The 19,305-nt window shown below is 42.7% G+C and overlaps 2 protein-coding genes across 3 annotated transcripts in view; both read left to right on the forward strand.

Annotated features, from left to right (window-relative positions):
• The first annotated feature begins 7 nt into the window (after positions 1–7).
• LOC125161692 (CMP-N-acetylneuraminate-beta-galactosamide-alpha-2,3-sialyltransferase 1-like) overlaps positions 8–19,305 on the forward strand; it is a 31,222-nt gene continuing 11,924 nt past the window's right edge. The window contains exons 1-2 of one of the 2 annotated variants that reach the window (XM_047851538.1): positions 8–153; positions 18,261–18,486. The gene's annotated coding sequence lies outside the window, so the exon portion shown is untranslated. The remainder of the gene's footprint in view (positions 154–18,260; positions 18,487–19,305) is intronic. The other variant, XM_047851539.1, reaches the window with a different exon arrangement.
• CA3H20orf173 (chromosome A3 C20orf173 homolog) lies at positions 4,327–6,573 on the forward strand. Its single transcript, XM_047854431.1, is given in 6 exon segments — positions 4,327–4,596; positions 5,098–5,278; positions 5,410–5,553; positions 5,700–5,751; positions 5,866–5,955; positions 6,417–6,573. Coding segments are annotated over 6 exon segments (894 nt in total).

Raw genomic sequence — 19,305 nt, forward strand, 5'->3', positions numbered from 1 at the left:
CGCGCACGCTTGGCCCCACCCCTCGCCGGTGTTCTCACTCAGGTCCCACCCTCCCCTCCAGCGGTCGGGTGCTGAATGCTGCGGAGTTTAAACACCCTGTGGGAGGTCGTCCGTGGACCGGGTACCTGGAGGCGTGGTTGCCCCGCAGAAACAGTAAGAGCCCCATTTGCTTATGTTGACCGAAGAACTGCGCCAAGAACCTCACATGAGATTCTTGGAACAACTTGGAACCTCCTAGAACAGAGACTTTTTTTTTTTTTTTTTTTTACCCTTTCAACGTTTATTCATCTTTGGGACAGAGAGAGACAGAGCATGAACGGGGGAGGGGCAGAGAGAGAGGGAGACACAGAATCGGAAACAGGCTCCAGGCTCTGAGCCATCAGCCCGGAGCCTGACGCGGGGCTCGAACTCCCGGACCGCGAGATCGTGACCTGGCTGAAGTCGGACGCTTAACCGACTGCGCCACCCAGGCGCCCCTAGAACAGTGACTTTCAAAGCGTCTCCAACCGGCAACCTCATCACCTGGGCGCTGGTTAAAAATGCGTGTTATGGGGCCCCACCACAGACTTGCTGAATCAGAAACTCTAGGAGTGGCTCCCAGGTGATTTTCTGCAGTTAAGTTTGAGAATCACCGCTACAGAAAGTAGGTGTGGAGGCGCCTGGGTGGCTCAGTTGGTTAACCCTCTTGATTTTTGGCTCAGGTCATGGTCTCACAGTTTAGATCCAGCCTCGCGTGGGATTCTCTCTCTCCTCTCTCTCTGCTCCTCTCCTGTTCTCTCTCTCTCTCTCTCTCTCTCTCTCTCTCTCTCTCTCAAAAAAAAAAAAAAAAAAAAAAAAAAAGAAGCGAGAAAGGAAGGAAGAAAAAAAGGGAGGGAGGGAGAGAGAAAAAGAGAAAGAAAAGAAAAAAAAAAAAGGTGTGATGTTTATATCCATTTTCTGAAACAGAAACTGCCCTGGAGAAGGTGAGTAATTTGCCCTATATCACAGCTCATTCTTTTGGACCTCGAAGTACCCTGGGAGCCAGGACCTATTGGGTTGATTTTACTCAAACAGCCTCTCCGTGCTTCTGAACATGGCGCATGAAGGTGCTTGGCTCAGGTCATTTTAGTGATGTAAGACCAGAACTTTGATAAAAGGTGGCACAGGAGACTGTGGTAGTCTGTAGGAGAAACTGACTGACGCACTGGGTTAGGGAAGGCTTCCAGGAAGAGGAGAAGGGACACCAGAGCTGGTTGCTTTTTGGCAGCCTGACTCAGGAGAAGCTGAGCAATGTCAGAGTCCCCCTTCTGCCCTCAGGCTGCAGTTTTCTAGGGAAGGGAGGAAAGAATGAACTAGCTCATGGGAACTGGAAACTGACAGTATGCCAACCGCTCTAATCTATTTTACCCTCAGAACAACCCTGGGAGGTAGGCACTGTTTCAAACCCCATTTATAGATGAGGAAGCCAAGAAGTGAGTTGACTTTGCCTAAGGTTAACGGGACAGCTGGGGTTCAAGGCCTGTTTTTTCTGGCTCCAGAGTCTGGGTCCTTTCCGCACATTAGTTACCACCACCAAGCGCGAGTGGCATCTATTCTTGGATGAATGACCAAGGATGTTAGCAGAAATTGTCCTTTACTCTCTGGCTTGTGCCCATTTGGTGCTCTTCCACGTTTAACTTCCTAACCCTCTCTCCTCAGTGAGGCTCCAGGCTTAATGACCCTCATTCACTTCTTCAACACATATTTATTGAGCTCTTCCTATTTCCCAGATCTCCCCTGGGTTATGGAAATACCATGGTAAATAAGATAGGGCTCATGTCTCCCTCAAGAAACTTTCAGTATGGGGTAGAAAGAGGCAGACAAAAAAATGTGTATACACACCACTTAGAAATGATTAAGGTGGTAAATTTTGTTATGTGTATTTTACCACATAAACAATTGGAAAAAAGTAAATAATAATTAAAGAGCATAATGTGCCTTGTACTCTGAAGCAAATGAACAGGGCACTGTAACAGGGACAACAGGGGTGGGGGACCTTCTGTTTTAAAAATTCCAGAATTAGATGGTCCTTCCCTTTTTGGAATTCCTTTAGGTGGCCAAGGAGACCAAGACACTGACTAGTCAGAGACTTCACTCTTCATAATGTCAGGCTTTATACTGATGCTTCAACCTTCTCCGTCAAGTGGGATCCTTCAACCTTTGGAGCAAGTGGGGCCTATACTGGACTCATTCACTGCACATGGGGCTGCACTGGTCCCCTGCAGCTACAGCCTACAAGCCCAACCAGAGAAGAGGAAGTTTTCAGGCCCTTTCGTTAGTTCCTTCTGCCCTGTCACAGTCTTCTTTTACCTTATATCCACACTGATAAACTTTCCCTAATTGTTAAAGAAATAAATATATTTGCAGATGTTACATGTTCTTCTTTCCCAGTGCAGATGGACCAATTTTCTCTTGGGAGAAATACGGGGACCTTGGTGTATCTGGATTGAAAATAATAATCACAGTGTAGAAATCCCACTACTCACCCTGAGAAGGAAGAATCATAATATAGCTGTGTCAGTGGGTCTCAGAGTCCAATTAGTAGAGGTTCTTATAGACTTTAATAATACTGAGGTCAGGGAATGAACCCTAAGATGAATGCCATTTAAAATGAGACTTGAAAGGGAAGAAACCAGACAGGTGAAGTACTGAGTGGGAGGGAGCAATGTGTTCCAGGAAGAGGAATTGCAAGTGCAAAGGTCCTGGGGTGAGATAGAACTTGGAAAGTTCTAGAAACAAGAAAAAGCCAGAATGGCTGAAAACTGTGAGATGAGTGAGAATTTTGGATTTTACTCTGTATGGATTTTATTCTGATACCATTTTAAGGATTTATGCAGGAAATTAATTTAAGATCATGTCAGTTGCTAGCTGAAGAATGGGTGAGGGATGGATAGAACAGAAGCAGATATACCAGTTAGGATGCTATTGCAGGTTGTAGGAGGAAAACACAAGCTTTTCTTTAGAAAACAAAAATATAATTAGAAAATGATCTTCCATTTTAATAAAGGAATTGGGGTTTTTTTTCTTTTTTTCCTGTAAAATACTTTTCTGGCTAGATCGATCTATTAAGCTAAGACAGTGGTTCTTAAAGTGTGGTCCCTGGACCAGCAGCATTGTCATTACCTGAGAATTTGTTAGAAATGCAAATTCTCAGGCCACCCCAGAAAAACCAAATGAGAGACTGTGGGGATGAGGCTCAGCATTCTGTGTTTTTATGAAGCTCTCCAGGCGATTCTGATGCATACTCTTGTTTGAGAAGCACTGGGCTAAGAGTCCCAAGCAAATATTTTTTATTTGCATTCTGGTGGAACCCACATAAGGAAGGCTCTTCTTTCAATATTTGTAAAACATTATTTATATAATTACATAAGTCACAAAACAATTACCAGTGTGAAAGCTAATTATAAAGGTTCTAGTTCAGAGCACCTGGTTGGCACAGTTGGTTAAGTGTCCAACTCTTGATTTCAGCTCAGGTCATGATCTCACGGTTCGTGAGATCTGCACTGACAGTGCAAAGCCTGCTTGGGATCCTCCCTCTCCCTCTTTTTCTGTCCCTCCCCCTCCCGTGTTCTGTCTCTCTAAAAATAAATCAATAAACATTTTTCAAAAAATGCAAAAATAAAGGTTCTAGTTTCAGTAATATGTAGACTTAATCCTGGAAACCTTCCTGGTGAAAAACATCTTGAAATGCTAAATAACAATGATCTCTTTGAACACATAGCTGACTCATGAAAAAGTAAGGGAAATTCCCAGGGGCTAAAATTGAAAGAGTTAAAGAAAGCAGGGTCACCTGGGTGGCTCAGTATTTTAGTTCCCTCTCAACTCCGTTCATGTATCCCATAAATATATTTTTTTTAATGATTCTAAGTCCCCATTCTCATAGATCTTATGTTTAGTGTAGGTCGCTGGTGTATTCCAGACAGGATAGAGTGGCAGCTTTGCCCAGGTAGGCGACAAGAGGGAGGTCACAATGTGTACGTTGTGATGACATCTATGGAGTAACTGGTGGCATGGAGAACCCCACTGAGAGCTAAGCCTTCCTCCTGTGGGGAGGATACGGGACCCGCCATAAGTTATCTCTCTGTCCCTGCATCTGCCATCCTAGGGCCAGCCAGAGTCCTCTTTGGAGGTGAGCAAATGGATATGGAGCCAGGAGATGATAGACTGGGAGGAGGTGTGGTGTGGAGGGTTGAGGAGCCACGGGGGCCAATGGAACAGAGAGATGCTGGAGCCTCAGTTCCTTCTTCTCAGTCCTGGGTAGAGAAGTCAGTCTGCTGCCTGCCACGAGACTCGTCATCTGGGCTGAACATGAAGCACTTGTGGCAGATTTTTGTCCTGTGGGGCTTCTGGGTGCTCATCTTGTGGCTGATGGCCCCCTGCCTGGATCCAAAACCTGAATCGGCACCCCAGGGAAAACTGATGGTCTTGGTACTGGGGCATTGCAACTGCCCTTGGTTCAAATTCAGGAAGAGTGGCTGCCCATCTGAAACACTAAACTCCTCCCTCTGCTACCACAGAGTTGGAGAACGGGGCTGGTGTGCTGAATGCTATGAGAAGATGATGGAGTACCTGAAGAGGGCAACAGAGTCCAGGACTCCTCATGCTGTGCTCTGGTGGCTGGCTAGTGGTCAACCCTGGGCCTGGTCCCTTGCCTTGTCCTTCCAAAGCCTAGCCTATATCCCACATTCCCACCAAACCCCTGCCCTCAGTCCTGGCTTAGTGCACCTCTAATCTTTTTTTTTTGTTAAGTTTATTTATTTATTTTGAGAGAAGAGCACAAGCTTGAGTGGGTGAGAGGTAGAGAGAGAGGAGAGAAAAAAATCCCAAGAAGGCTCTGCACTGACAGTACAGAGTCTGATGTGGGGCTCAAACCTACGAACCATGAGATCATGACCTGAGCCAAAATCAAGAGCCAGACGCTTAACTGACCGAGCCACCCAGATGCCCCACACTTCTCATCTTCACAACCTCAACCCCTGACCGCCAGTTCTGGGATCTCACCCTCCGGATCTGCTTTCTTTCCACTAGAGCTGATACCCAGGTCCCAACCCCCAATCTCCTCCCTTCTGCTGTTTCCAGGACATGGACTCAGCAAGTGGTTTTGGCAAAATGTGGAAAAAGGTGTTCAAGGGGATTCCCAGACTCTCAGTGAGCCATTTCCATTGCTACTGTGGGGCTTGTACTTTGGTGGGGAACTCCAAGATCCTGCGGGCCTCCGGCCTTGGCAACAATATCAACCAGTGGACCCTAGCCTTCGGGTGTGTGCTGGGGAGAGGGCAGGACATGGGAAGGTCAAGGGTGTCCTCAGAGTTCTGGCAGTTCCTGCTCTCTTTTCCAGAATGAACCAGGGCCCTGTCCAGAGCATTGAAAAGGTGGGGAACCAAACCATAGGATGCTTCATCTATCCTGGGAATGCCAACAGCCAGGGCTCTTGGAGACAGCTGCTGCTTCTGCTGCTGCTGCTGCTAAAGCTTTCTGGTCTGGTGTGGACTTCAGATGCTCCAAGTGAGGAGGTGATGGTCTGGGACTCCAAATGTTCTTAGCTTGGGGATGAGGGGAGGTCATTGCAGGGGAGGACAGAAGAGCTCCAGGGACACCCTCTGCTGGCTAATTAGGGACATCTGCAGAATCTCCCCAGGTCTCAGCCTGCTGAACCTCCCCCCACTTCCTAATTCTCTTAGATTTTGGAAGGTGGTCCAGTTCCCTAGTGGAATGGAAGACAGCAAAGACCCAGTAAGGGTATGGGAGGGAGTAAGATGTGGCTGTGGGGTGCTGTGGGAAGGGGTCCAGTTCAGCCCCCTCTCCCTTTTTTCCCCACCTCCTGGTGATCAGCCCCACCTTCCTTAGGTATAACAAAGGCAGCTGGCTGGATGACCAGGGCCAGTATGCCTTCCTGGGGCTCATGGCTCTGTCTGTGCCTTGCGCATCTGTGACCAGGTTAGGAAAGCGTCTTGTCCATTTCTCACACAAGACTTCTCTCCTCCATACCTTCAGCATAGAGTCTAAAAATTTCTACCTGGCTTTCAAGATTGTGTATAATCTGACCCCTCCCCTCCCTTCTTCTCTCCCAGGCTCACACAATGGGCTTCTTGGTGTTCCCCGAATACCAGCTGCCTTCTGCCTTTTCACACACTGCTGCCTTTTCCTGGGATACCCTTCTCTTGTGTCCCTGGGGAATCCTCTCTTCCTCCAATATGATGAGGAGCAGCTAGTTGATACTCTGTTTTCTGGGCTCAGGGGACCCCTCTGTGTGTTCAGAGTGTGTCTTCCCTGGAGAATATGAGCTCTGTTCTCCCAGCTCCAGGAGGCAGTCTTTCACACTTGATGTTGAATGAGGGGAGCTGGGACAAAGACAGGATTCAGCTTACTGACACATACATTCCTCTCTCATTCACCAGGATGCCTACTTTGGATTTGGATCAGAAAAGCAAAGAAAGGGGTGCAATGACTGTTAATCAGACCAATGATTACAAGGAGATTTTGTCCATACAGAGCATGGAAGCAGAAATGGAAGTCAGCTACAGTGTGTTGGGCAAGCTCACTGTCCACATGTGACACCCTGCAGAGTTCATGCAAGTCCTAGTCCTTTGGACCTCAACAAAGCAGGTTGTTGGGATGACAGCAGCAGCAGCAGGGGTAACAGGCAAAAAGAAATTATATGGAGACCAGTCTGGTGCTGAATAAAATTCTGGTCATATCTGTTGCCTATGAGGACAGTGTCAGGGAAGGATATCTTGATATCCAGATCTCAGGGGCAATATTTTCCTTAATTTTTGTCTATCCCACGTCATGCGAGGTGGTGTACATTTAGACCCAAGCTCACACAAAGTGCAAGGCCAGACCGAGTTCTTGGGGGAAGCTCTTTTCCTACCTGATGAAGAGATAAGGCTTAGTGTTTCATCCTATGCTGGGGGTGGGTTTTTTCTTTTTTAATTTTCTTTTTTATTTTTTAAAATTTATATCCAAATTAGTTAGCATATAGTGCAACAATGATTTCAGGAGTAGATTCCTTAGTGACCCTTACCCATTTATCCCATCCCCCCTCCCACAACCCCTCCAGTAACCCATCATATTTATGAGTCTCTTCTGTTTTATCCCCCTCCCTGTTTTTATATTAGTTTTGTTTCCCTTCCCTTATGTTCATCTGTTTTGTCTCTTAAAGTCCTCATATGAGTGAAGTCATATGATATTTGTCTTTCTCTAATTTCACTTAGCATAATACCCTCCAGTTCCATCCACGTAGTTGCAAATGGCAAGATTTCATTCTTTTTGATTGCCGAGTAATACTCCATTGTGTGTGTGTGTGTGTGTGTGTGTGTGTGTGTGTGTGTGGGTGTGTGTGTGTGTGTGTGTGTGTGTGTGTGTGTATGTATATATATATATATATACCACATCTTCTTTATGCGTTCATCCATTGATGGACATTTGGGCTCTTTCCATACTTTGGCTATTGTTGATAGTGCTGCTATAAACATGGGGGTGCATGTGTCCCTTTGAAACAGCACACCTGTATCCCGTGGATAAATGCCTAGTAGTGCAATTGCTAGGTTGTAGGGTAGTTCTATTTTTAGTTTTTTGAGGAACCTCCATACTGTTTTCCAGAGTGGCTGCACCAGCGTGCATTCTCACCAACAATGCAAAAGAGATCCTTTTTCTCCGCATCCTCACCAACATCTGTTGTTGCCTGAGTTGTTAATGTGAGCTATTCTGACAGGTGTCAGGTGGTATCTCATTGTGGTTTTGATTTGTATTTCCCTGATGATGAGTGATGTTGAGCATTTTTTCATGTGTCGGTTGGCCATCTGGATGTCTTCTTTGGAGAAGTGTCTATTCATGTCTTTTGCCCATTTCTTCACTGGATTATTTGTTTTTTTGGGTGTTGAGTTTGATAAGTTCTTTATAGATTTTGGATACTAACCCTTTATCTGATATGTCATTTGCAAGTATCTTCTCCCATTCTGTCGGTTGCCTTTTAGTTTTGCTGATTGTTTCCTTCACCGTGCAGAAGCTTTTTATTTTGATGAGGTCCCAGTAGTTCATTTTTGCTTTTGTTTCCCTTGCCTCCAGAGACGTGTTGAGTAAGTTGCTGCGGCCAAGATCAAAGAGGTTTTTGCCTGCTTTCTCCTCGAGGATTTTGATGGCTTCCTGTATTACATTTAGGTCTTTCGTCCATTTTGAGTTTATTTTTGTGTATGGTATAAGAAAGTGGTCCAGGTTCATTCTTCTGCATGTTGCTGTCCAGTTTTCCCAGCACCACTTGCTGAAGAGACTGTCTTTATTTCATTGGATATTCTTTTCTGCTTTGTCAAAGATTAGCTGGCCATACGTTTTTGGGTCCATTTCTGGGTTCTCTATTCTGTTCCATTGATCTGAGTGTCTGTTCTTGTGCCAGTACCATACTGTCTTGATGACTACAGCTTTGTAGTATGGCTTGAAGTCTGGGATTGTGATGCCTCCTGCTTTGGTTTTCTTTTTCAAGATTGCTTTGGCTATTCGGGGTCTTTTCTGGTTCCATACAAATTTTAGGATTATTCTAGCTCTGTGAAGAATGCTGATGTTACTTTGATAGGGATCACATTGAATATGTAGATTGCTTTGTAGTATCAAAATTTTAACAATATTTGTTCTTCCTATCCAGAAGCATGGAATCTTTTTCCATTTTTTTCTTCAATTTCTTTCATAAGCTTTCTATAGTTTTCAGTGTATAGATTTTTCACCTCTTTGGTTAGATTTATTCCTAGGTATTTTATGTTTTTTTGTGCAACTGTAAATGGGATCAATTCCTTGATTTCTCTTTCGCTTCATTGTTGGTGTATAGGAATGCAACCGATTTCTGTGCATTGATTTTATACCCTACAACTTTGCTGAATTCATGAATCAATTCTAGCAGTTTTTTGGTGTAATCTTTTGGGTTTTCCATGTAGAGTATCATGTCACGTGCGAAGAGTGAAAGTTTGACTTCCTCCTGGCTGATTTGGATGCCTTTTATTTCTTTGTGTTGTCTGATTACAGAGGCTAAGACTTCCAATACTATGTTGAGTAACAGTGGCGAGAGTGGACATCCCTGTCTTGTTCCTGACCTTAGGGGGAAAGCTCTCAGTTTTTCCCCATTGAGGGTGATATTAGCATTGGGTTGTTCATATATGGCTTTTATATTCTCGAGGTATGCTTCTTCTATCCCTACTTTCTTGAGGTTTTCTTTTTTATCAAGAAAAGATGATGTATTTTGTCAAATGCTTTCTCTGCATCTATTGAGAGGATCATATAGCTCTTGTCCTTTCTTTTATTGATGTGATGAATCACGTTAATTGTTTTGCGGATATTGAACTAGCCCTGCATCCCAGGTATAAATCCCGCTTTGTCGTGGTGAATAATTTTTTTAATGTATTGTTGGATCCGGTTGGCTAATATCTTGTTGAGGATTTTTGCATCCATGTTCATCAGGGAAATTGGTCTATAGTTCTCCTTTTTAGTGGGATCTCTGTCTGGTTTTGGAATCAAGGTAGTGCTGGCTTCATAGAAAGAGTTTGGAAGTTTTCCTTCTGTTTCTATTTTTTGGAACAGTTTTAAGAGAATAGGTGTTAACTCTTCCTTAAATGTTTGGTAGAATTCCCCTGGAAAGCCATCTGACCCTGGAATCTTGTTTTTTGGCAGATTTTTTATTACTAATTCAATTTCCTTACTGGTTATGGGTCTGTTCAAATTTTCTATTTCTTTCTGTTTCAGTTTTGGTAGTGTATATGTTTCTAGAAATGTGTCCATTTCTTCCAGATTACCCATTTTATTGGCATATAATTGCTCATAATATTCTCTTATTATTGTTTTTATTTCTATTATGTTGGTTGTGACCTCTCCTCTTTCATTCTTGATTTTATTTACTTGGGTTCTTTCCTTTTTCTTTTTGATCAAACTGGCTAGTGGCTTATCAATTTGGTTAATTCTTTCAAAGAACCAGCTTCTGGTTTCATTGATCTCTTCTACCGGTTTTTTTGTTGTTGTTGTTTTGATAGCATTAATTTCTGCTCTAATCTTTATTATTTCCTGTCTTCTGCTGGTTTTGGGTTTTATTTGCTGTTCTTTTTCTAGCTCCTTAAGGTGTCAGGTTAGGTTGTATATCTGAGATCTTTCTTCCTTCTTTAGGAAGGCCTGGATTGCTATATACTTTCCTCTTATAACTGCCTTTGCTGTGTCCCAGAGGTTTTGGGTGGGGGTGGTATCATTTTCATTGACTTCCATATACTTTATAATTTCCTCTTTAACTGCTTGGTTAGCCCATTCATTCTTTAGTAGGATGTTCTTCAGTCTCCAAGTATTTGTTACCTTTCCACAATTATTCTTGTGGCTGATTTCGAGTTTCATAGCGTTGTGGTCTGAAAATATGCACGGTATGATCTCGATCTTTTTGTACTTACTTAGGGCTTTGTGTCCTAGTATATGGTCTATTCTGGAGAATGGTCCATGTGCCCTGGACACCCGTCCTCTGTGTTCAGCTATCGTCCACTCCCTGCTTTTTCACTCTCCATGATCAGGCCCCAGGCAGTACTTCTCTAACGAGTTTTGTCTCAGATGTGGCTGTTTTTCCTGGCCCCTTATTTCCGAAGGACTGTGGCTTTGACCCGTTCCGCCCCTCTGTGGGAGGGTCTCACTGGCAATGGCCGAATGAGCAATGGCGGAATGTCGGCTGCACCCAGGAATGCTTGCTGGACCCTGCTGCTGCCGGTGCCCGGAGACTGCAGCCAGGTGCCAGCCCACCCCAGAAAAAGCTCGTGAGACAGTGTAGCAGCAGCATTTCAGGGATTATGGAAAATCACAACACACATCTGGTACCTGGCTTCACCCTTGCCAACCTTGCCCCAGCACCAGCAAATGTGGCCGCCTTCTGGGGTCTGCTGGGACCAGGTGGCTTCAACAGTCTTTATCAAATGTCCCTCCAGCAGTGGAACCACTTTTCCCCATGTGGCTCAAGAACCTCCCGGACCCCACTCTGCTCCTGGGGATTCGCCCTTCCCACCAGAGCACCGCCAGGTATCGAGCTGCGGGGTTGCAGCCTTTGTGCTCCCCTTGTTTACAGTCTTAGTGGAATTTAAACCCTCCCCTTTCTCCTTTATCCCTTTTTGGTTTAGTCCCTGTGGCTATTTCCAATTTTCCACTTTGTCTCCAGCTGCTTTTGGGGAGGGGTGCTTTCCCCGTATTCTCCACCCTGCTCCCCAGTCTCTGTCGTCTCTCCACCCACAAAAGTGGTTCCCTACCCTCCGCTGCTTCTCGCTCCCCAAATTTACCATTCCGCGCCACATACCTGCTGAATTCTGTGGCTCAGGTTGTGCAGATTGTTGTGTTAATTCTCCAATCAGTTTTCTAGGTGTGTAGGATGGTTTAGTGTTGGTCTGGCTGTATTTCATGGACGTGAGACACACAAAAAATTTCCATGCTATTCCGCCGTCTTGGCTCCTCCTCTTTCTATACCACATCTTCTTTACCCATTTATCTATCGATGAACATTTGGGCTCTTTCCATACTTTGGCCGTTGTTGATAGTGCTGCTATAAACATGGGGGTGCATGTGTCCCTTCGAAACAGCACACCTGTATCCCGTGGATAAATGCCTAGTAGTACAATTGCTAGGTCGTAGGGTAGCTCTATTTTTAGTTTTTTGAGGAACCTCCATACTGTTTTCCAGAGTGGCTGCACCAGCTTGCATTCCCAAGTTGGGGGGGGGGGTGGTTTCTAGCTTAGCTTTTTGCTGAAGGTTCAGCTCCATGTGGCTCCCAATGTTTTGTAGGGGCTCCCATTCCTTCTCTGCCTCCCCTGGGCTCAAGGTCCTCTGCCCACACAGGCATTTACCTCCTAAATTCCTGGGCCCCTCAGGCAGTGCAAGCACTCTCTGTACTGTTTTTCAGTTCTTTTTTCATCTGGAGACTTCCAAATATTTTTTGTTTGACCTCTGCTCTGCATTTAAAATAGTTTTTACCAGGGGCATCTGGGTGGCCTAGTCGGTTAAGCACCCAACTTTGGTCCAGGTCATGATCTTGTGGTTCATGAGTTTGAGCCCAGCGTCTGGCTCTGTGCTGACAGCTCAGAGCTTGGAGCCTGCTTCAGTTTCTATCTCCTTCTCTCTCTGCCCCTCTCCAACTCGTATTCTGTCTCTGTCTCTCTCTATAAAATAAATAAAACATAAAAAATTTAGAAAACAAAAAAGTTCTTATTAAAACAATTTGTATGTTCATAAAATTTTCAACGAATTCAGGAAGGATACACAAGACTAATTAGGAATGGTGGTTGTGTCTGGGGATAGAAGTTATCTCTGGAGAATAAGCGGGGAATAAGGTGGGGATGGATTCTTTCCTTTCACTTACTTTCTGTACCTTTTGGACTGTATACCACAGACCCATCTTACACATTAAAAAATGAATACAACTAAAAAAATGTAATACTGTATTTTGACCGGCGGTTCTGGATTTCTGTAGCAGGAGAGCTTTCAGGTTATGTTTTGCTAGAACTGGAGCCCAAACTAAGTCTTCATCGCTGTCCTGCAGTGACATGAGCGTGGTGAGTATGTGATAAGGCCAGCGAGCTCCTGCGCAGCAGCTCATTGCCTTCCTGCTGTGGAAAACAGTTTGGCAGTTCCCCAGAAAGTTGAACATAGAATTACCATATTCACCAGCAGTTCTACTTTTCCACGGATACCCAAGAGAAACAGAAACATATATTCACACAGACACGTGTACACAAATGTTTATCAGCAGCATTATTTACAATAGTTGAAAAAGGTGGAAACAACCCAAATGACTATTGGTGGGTGAATGGATAAACGAATGTATGTGCATACAATGTGATATTATTCAGCCATAAAAGGAGCCAAGTACTGGGGCTCCTGGGTGGCTTAGTCAGTTAAGCGTCTGACTCTTGATTTCAGCTCAGGTCATGATCTCACAGTTCATGGGACTGAGCCCCACGTTGGACTCCACGCTGTCAGTTTGGGATTCTCTCTCTCTCCCTTTGTCTCTGCCCCTCTCTGATGTGTATGCGCACACTCACTCTCTTTCAAAATAAATAAACTTAAAAAGGGGTAAAGTATTAATACGTGCTACATCTTAGAAGAACCTCAAAAACATTAAGCTAAGTGAAAGAAGCCATACGCAAAAGATCACATTTTGTATGATCCCTTTTATATGATATATCTAGAACAGGAAAATCCATAGAAACAGAAAAATCAATGGTAACCAGGGGCTGGGGACAGGAGAGACTAGTAAGTGATTATTTAATGGGTACAGAGTGTTTGTATGGGGTGTTGAAAAAGTCTTGTAAGTAGAGAGAGCTGGTGGCTACGTTAACATTGTGAATGACTAAATGCCACTGAATTGTACTCTTAAATGGTTCATTGTGTTATGTATGTTCATTGTATGTTATGTGACTTTCACCTCAACAAAAAAAGCAGTTGCACAAAAGTGCATATAGTGTGATTGCATATACAATGTTCGAAAACATACAAAATTAAATAATGTTTAGATACACATAGATATTGTAAAAAGAAAAAGCCAAGGGAATGATAAATACAAAATTCTCCATAGTGTTAACATCTGGCAAGGAAGAAGGAACACCAAGAGCCTTCAATGATATTTATGATGTTATATTCATTAAGATAGGTACGTGGGAGGGGCGTAGCTTAGTCGGTTAAGGGTCTGACTTCAGCTCAGGTCATGATCTTGGGGTCTATGAGTTCAAGCTCTGCCTCAGGCCTCAGGGCCTGGAGCTTGCTTAGATTTCTGTGTCTCCCTCTTTGCCTCTCTGCCCCTTGCCCAGATGCTCTGTCTCTCTCCGTCTCTCAAAAATTAAAAACGCTAAAAAATACAAAAATTTAAAAAAAGATAGGTACATGGGTATTTTTCTTGTTATATTCTTTTATATGTATTTAATATTTTAATACAATTTGAAGACATACTAAGTGAAATAAAGCACACACAAAAAGACAAATACTGTATGATTCCTCTTACACGAAGTATCTAGAGTAGTTAAATTCATAGGAACAGAAAGTATAATGGTGGTTTCCAGGGGCTGGTGGGGGAGGTGGGAATGGGAAATTATTGTTCAATTTTGCAAGATGAAAAAGTTCTGGAGATCTCTTTCAAAATGTAAATATACTGAACTGCACACTTAAAAATGGTTTAGATGGTAAATTTTATGTTATATAGTTTTTACCATAACAAAAAAATTATAGTAATTAGAATTTTTTTTAATGTTTATTTTTGAGAGAGACAGAGACAGAATGTGAGTGGGTTGGGGCAGAGAGAGAGCAAGGCACAGAATCTGAAGCAGGCCCCAGGCTCTGAGCTGTCAGCACAAAGCCTGACGCAGGGCTCGATCTCACGAGCTGTGAGATCAAGACCTGAGCCGAAGTCAGGTGCTCAACCAACTGAGCCACCCAGGTGCCCCAGTAATTAGAATTTAATTTTAGATGTGTGGAAGAACTGCTGACAAGTTCAGATATGCATGAACTCACTAAGGAAAGTTGCATGCGAGGCTAATAGCTTTCTAGCTATAATACTAGCCTTTTGTCAAAGGCAATACAGGCAAATAGAAACAAGTGGGACCACATCAAACTAAAAAGCTTCTGCACAGCAAAGGAAATCAACAAAATGAAAAGGGAAACTACAGAATAGGAGAAAATATTTGCAAATCATGTATTTGATAAGGTGTTAATATCCAAAATATATAAAGAACTCCTACAACTCAATAGCAAAAAAAATGAACAATCCAATTGAAAAATGGGCATAGAAACTAAATAGACGGTTTTCTAAAGAAGACCTACAAAGTGCCAACAGGCACATAAAAATGCTCATCATCACTCATCATCAGGGAAATGCAAATCAAAACTATAGTGAACAGGGTGCCTGACTGACTCAGTCAGTAGAGCATGGGACTCTTGATCTCAGGCTGTGAGTATGATTCCCACGATGGGCATAGAGCCTACTTAAAAATTAAATAAATAAAATTTTAAAAAATACACACACAGCAAGATATCACCTCACACCTGTCAGAATAACTCTTTGGGGCGCCCAGGTGGCTCAGTCAGTTGGGCGTCTGACTCTTGATTTTGGCTCAGGTCATGATCCCAGGGTCGTGGGATCCAGCCTCATGTTGGGCTCCATGCTGGGCATGGAGAGGTTCTCTCTCGCTCTCTGCCCTCTGCCCCTCTCTCCTGCTTCCGCTCTGTCAAATAAAAAAAAAATAAATAAATGAAAGGGAGGAGGACTTAAATAGAATGGTTATCATGAAAAAGACAAGATAACAAGTGTTGGCGAGGCTACAGAGAAAAGAGAACTCTTGTACTCTGTTGGTAGCAATGTAAATTGGTGCAGCTGCTGTGGAAAACAGTATGCGGTTTCCTCAAAAGTTGAAAATAGAACTACCTTATAATCTAGAAATTCCACTATGGGTATATATCCAGAGAAAAAACAGGACCTCAAAGAGATATCTGCACCTCCACATTTACTGCAGCATTATTTACAATTGCCAAGACATTGAGACAACCTAAGAGTCCATCAATGGATGAATAAAGAAAATATTATATATATATATATATATATATATATGTGTGTGTGTGTGTGTATATATATAATATATATATAACATATATATGTATATCTGTACATATCTGTATATCTATATCTAACTATATCTATCTAATTATATCTAACTATATCTAACTATCTATCTAAAATTTAGCCACAAAAGAAGGAAATCCTGCCGTTTGCAACAACATGGATAGATTTTGAGGGCATTATCCTAAGTGAAATAATTCAGACAGAGAAAGATAAATATCGCATGATCTCACTTATACGTGGAGACTAAAAACACCAAACTCATAGAAATAGAGAGCAGATTGGTGGTTATCAGAAGTGAGTGATGGGGGTGGGGGAAATGGGTAAAGGTGGTCAAAAGGCACAAACTTCCAGTTATAAATTCTGGGGATGTAATGTACAACATGGTAACTATAGTTAACAGTATGATATTGTATATTGGAATCTTAGAAAGTAGATCTTGAAAGTCTTCATCCCAAGAAAAAAAAATTCTAACTATGTGAGGTGATGGATGTTAACTAAACTTATTGTGGCAACTATTTCACAATATAAACATATTAAATCATTGTGTTGAATACCTTAAGCTAATACAACGTTATATGACAATTATATCAATGAAACTGGAAAAAGATGAAATAGAAAAAATTTCATTGAGATAAAAAGCAGAATATATTCATATACAGAGTAGGGTCTTTTTATAGATTTTTAAATTTTTTAACTAATCTCTACACGCAATGTAGGACTTGAACTCACACCCCCAAGATCGAGTCACATGCTCCACTGACTGAGCCAGCAGGGCACCCTCAAAGTAGTTTTAATCTTACAGATAAGCATTAAGATTTTAAAAAGCAGCCTAATGTTTTTGAAGGAAAATCAGGCAGAGACTGAAAAAAACAACCCTTAGAATGGTTAATTTTTCAGAAAAATGTAACAATATCCTCATGTGTCAAAAGCTTAAATTTGAGGGCTCCTGGGTGGTTCATTCAGTTAGGCACCTGACTCTTGATCTCTGCTCAGGTCTTGATCTCAGGGTCATGAGTTTGGGCGCTGCATCGGGACCTGTGTCAGGATGCACGTCAGGCCCCTGTGCTGGGGCCTTAAAAAAAAATAAATAAAAACCTTAAATTTGGTGAAACTAATTCAACTGGAGGTTAAAAAACAAATAAATCTTGGAGAAACACTCAGAAGTCACCAGCTAGCAAGTTTGATCTGGTATTCTGAACAAGAACTGATGGTGAGAGTAGACATACAGTAAGGTGAATGTGGAAACAGAGATAGTAATGCAGCAGAGACAGGCTTGATGTTAAGCAAACTCATCTGTTATTCCCGAGAAAACACAAGACTATGTTTTCCCTGTTGTCTTGTACTTAGTATGGCAATGTAATTGATTTCTGTTCAGTGTATGCATACATATATCTTGTGTGCTACTTCTGTGCCTGGTCTAAATAGTCTCCCTTCCACTTACCATTTTCTTCCTCTTCTCCTAACACCCAGCTGTGTGTGGATGCCCATGAAAATCTCAGAATCACTGTGTTGAAGATGATGGAGACTTGGTTACTGTTTTATTGAGTGCCTGGATACTTCATGAAATAGAGGCACTACCCTATTCCTATCTATTTTGAATTTGTATGAATATGAAATAAATTTCTGTTTAGCCATTTGTAACTTGCTATCCATGAAAGAAAAGTACTCTTGTCATACTATCAACAAAAAGAGGGGAGAAAAAATTAGAGGCGGAAGGATAGCTATTCCAACACACACTATGATGAGAGAGAGAGAGAAACAATGCCTCTTTCTACTGGAGACTAACCCAAGATAAGTGGAGTCAGGGTTCTTCCTCCCACTAATGAATGCAAAATGGGTCCCCTTCCTGCCTCATCGAAGTGAGAGCATGGGGATGTGACCTACGTGGGTTCAATCATATGGTTCTTTCATGAACTTTGAAACTTGATGTCATGATGTGAAAGTGCAGAGTAAGAGAATATTCTCTATAGCTAGTCTGAACTGGGCAGAATGTCTGTATCCATTATGTATTATTTCATAGGAAACTTCCCTGAAGATGTAGTGACTTAAAACAACAATTATTATTTATTGCAATGATATGGATCAATAGGGCAGTTTTTCTAGTGGTCCCTTATGCAGGTGCTGATAGCTTGTGGTTTTGTTGAGGCTGCATGGTCTCCGATGGCCTCACTTGCATGTCTGTGCCCTAGCCGGGATGGCTGGGATTGCTAGGTTGCTGGGCTTCCCTCTCAACCTAATTTTTGATCCTGGACTTCTTGGTGGAGGCATTACCAGAGAATGAGATTAGGAGATGCAAGGCCTGTTAAGGCTGAGGCCATGAAGTCACACAATGTCACATCTGCAGCATGGTATTAGTTAGATGAAGTCATAACATGACCTCAGGTTCAAGAAATGGAGAAATGGACTCCTCTTCCTCATGGAAAGACCTGAAAAGAATTTGTCGCCATGTTGAAACTACTATAGTGTCCCACAGCATCGAGAATCTGGTTGTGGTGGCAATAGTTGTGACATTCCAGGTTGGGTCATTCCTGGGGTCGTCTTTGGCTATGTCTTGCCTCAGACTGATTCTCTAGATTTCATAACTATTCTGTAAACTGTTAGATGTTTAACCAATGAGTTGTTTTTCTGCTTAAATTTTTAGCAGTTAGTTTCTGTTTCTGAGACCAAGAATTCCAACTAACACAGATAACAAGGATCAAACATCACACTTCTGCCAACAGCACTGGAGTCTGGAAGATGATGGAATATGCCATCAGGTTCTGGAGCTACTTTTGCAACCTAGGATCTTTTACACCCAGCCAAACTATCAATCAAGCCTAAGGACATTGTGGTCTCCAGGGCTCCCATAACAAATTAGCACAAAATAGGTAACTTTGTTTTTAAGTTCATTTATTTATTTTGAGAGGTAGGGGGGAAGAAAGAGAGAAAGATGGAGAGAGAGAGAGAGAGAGAGAGAGAGAGAGAGAGAGAGAGAGAATCCCAAGTAGGCTCTGCACTGAGCCCAGTGTGGGGCTTGAACTCACGAACAGCAAGATCATGACCTGAACCGAAACCAAGACTTGATGCCTAATTGACTGAGCCACCTAGGTCCCCACGAATCCTCTCTTTTATCCTTTATTTTATTTTATTTTATTTTATTTTATTTTATTTTATTTTAATTAATTTTGAGAGAGAGAGAGAGCATGTGTGAGCTTAATCAGGGGAGGGGTAGAGAGAGGGAAGAGAAAGAATCCCAAGCAGGCTCCAAGTTGTCAATGCAGAGCCTTATATGGGGCTTGAACTCACAGTGAGTTCGTGACCTGAGCTGAAGTCGGATGCTTAACCGACTGAGCCACCCCAGGCACCCCTAGGTACCTTAAAACAACAGAAATATATATTCTCTCATAGTTCTGGATGCTAGAAGTCCAAAATTCAGGTTGGTCCCTTCTGGAGGTTCTGAGGGGGAATCTGTTCTATGGAACTCTTCCCTGTGTCTTTGGTTCCCAAATTTTCCTCATTTTATAAGGACACCAGTCATTGGATTAAGGCCAATCCTAATCCAGCATGAATTTTTTTTCTAGCTCAATTACATTTGCAAATACCCTATTTCCAAATAAGGTCACATTTACAGGTACCAGGGGCCAGGACCTGAACATATTTTTTTCAGGGACACAATTCTACCCACTGTAAGCAGAATAATGGCTTTT

Source organism: Prionailurus viverrinus, chromosome A3 (genome assembly GCF_022837055.1).
Source record: "Prionailurus viverrinus isolate Anna chromosome A3, UM_Priviv_1.0, whole genome shotgun sequence".
Taxonomy (NCBI): Eukaryota; Metazoa; Chordata; class Mammalia; order Carnivora; family Felidae; genus Prionailurus; species Prionailurus viverrinus.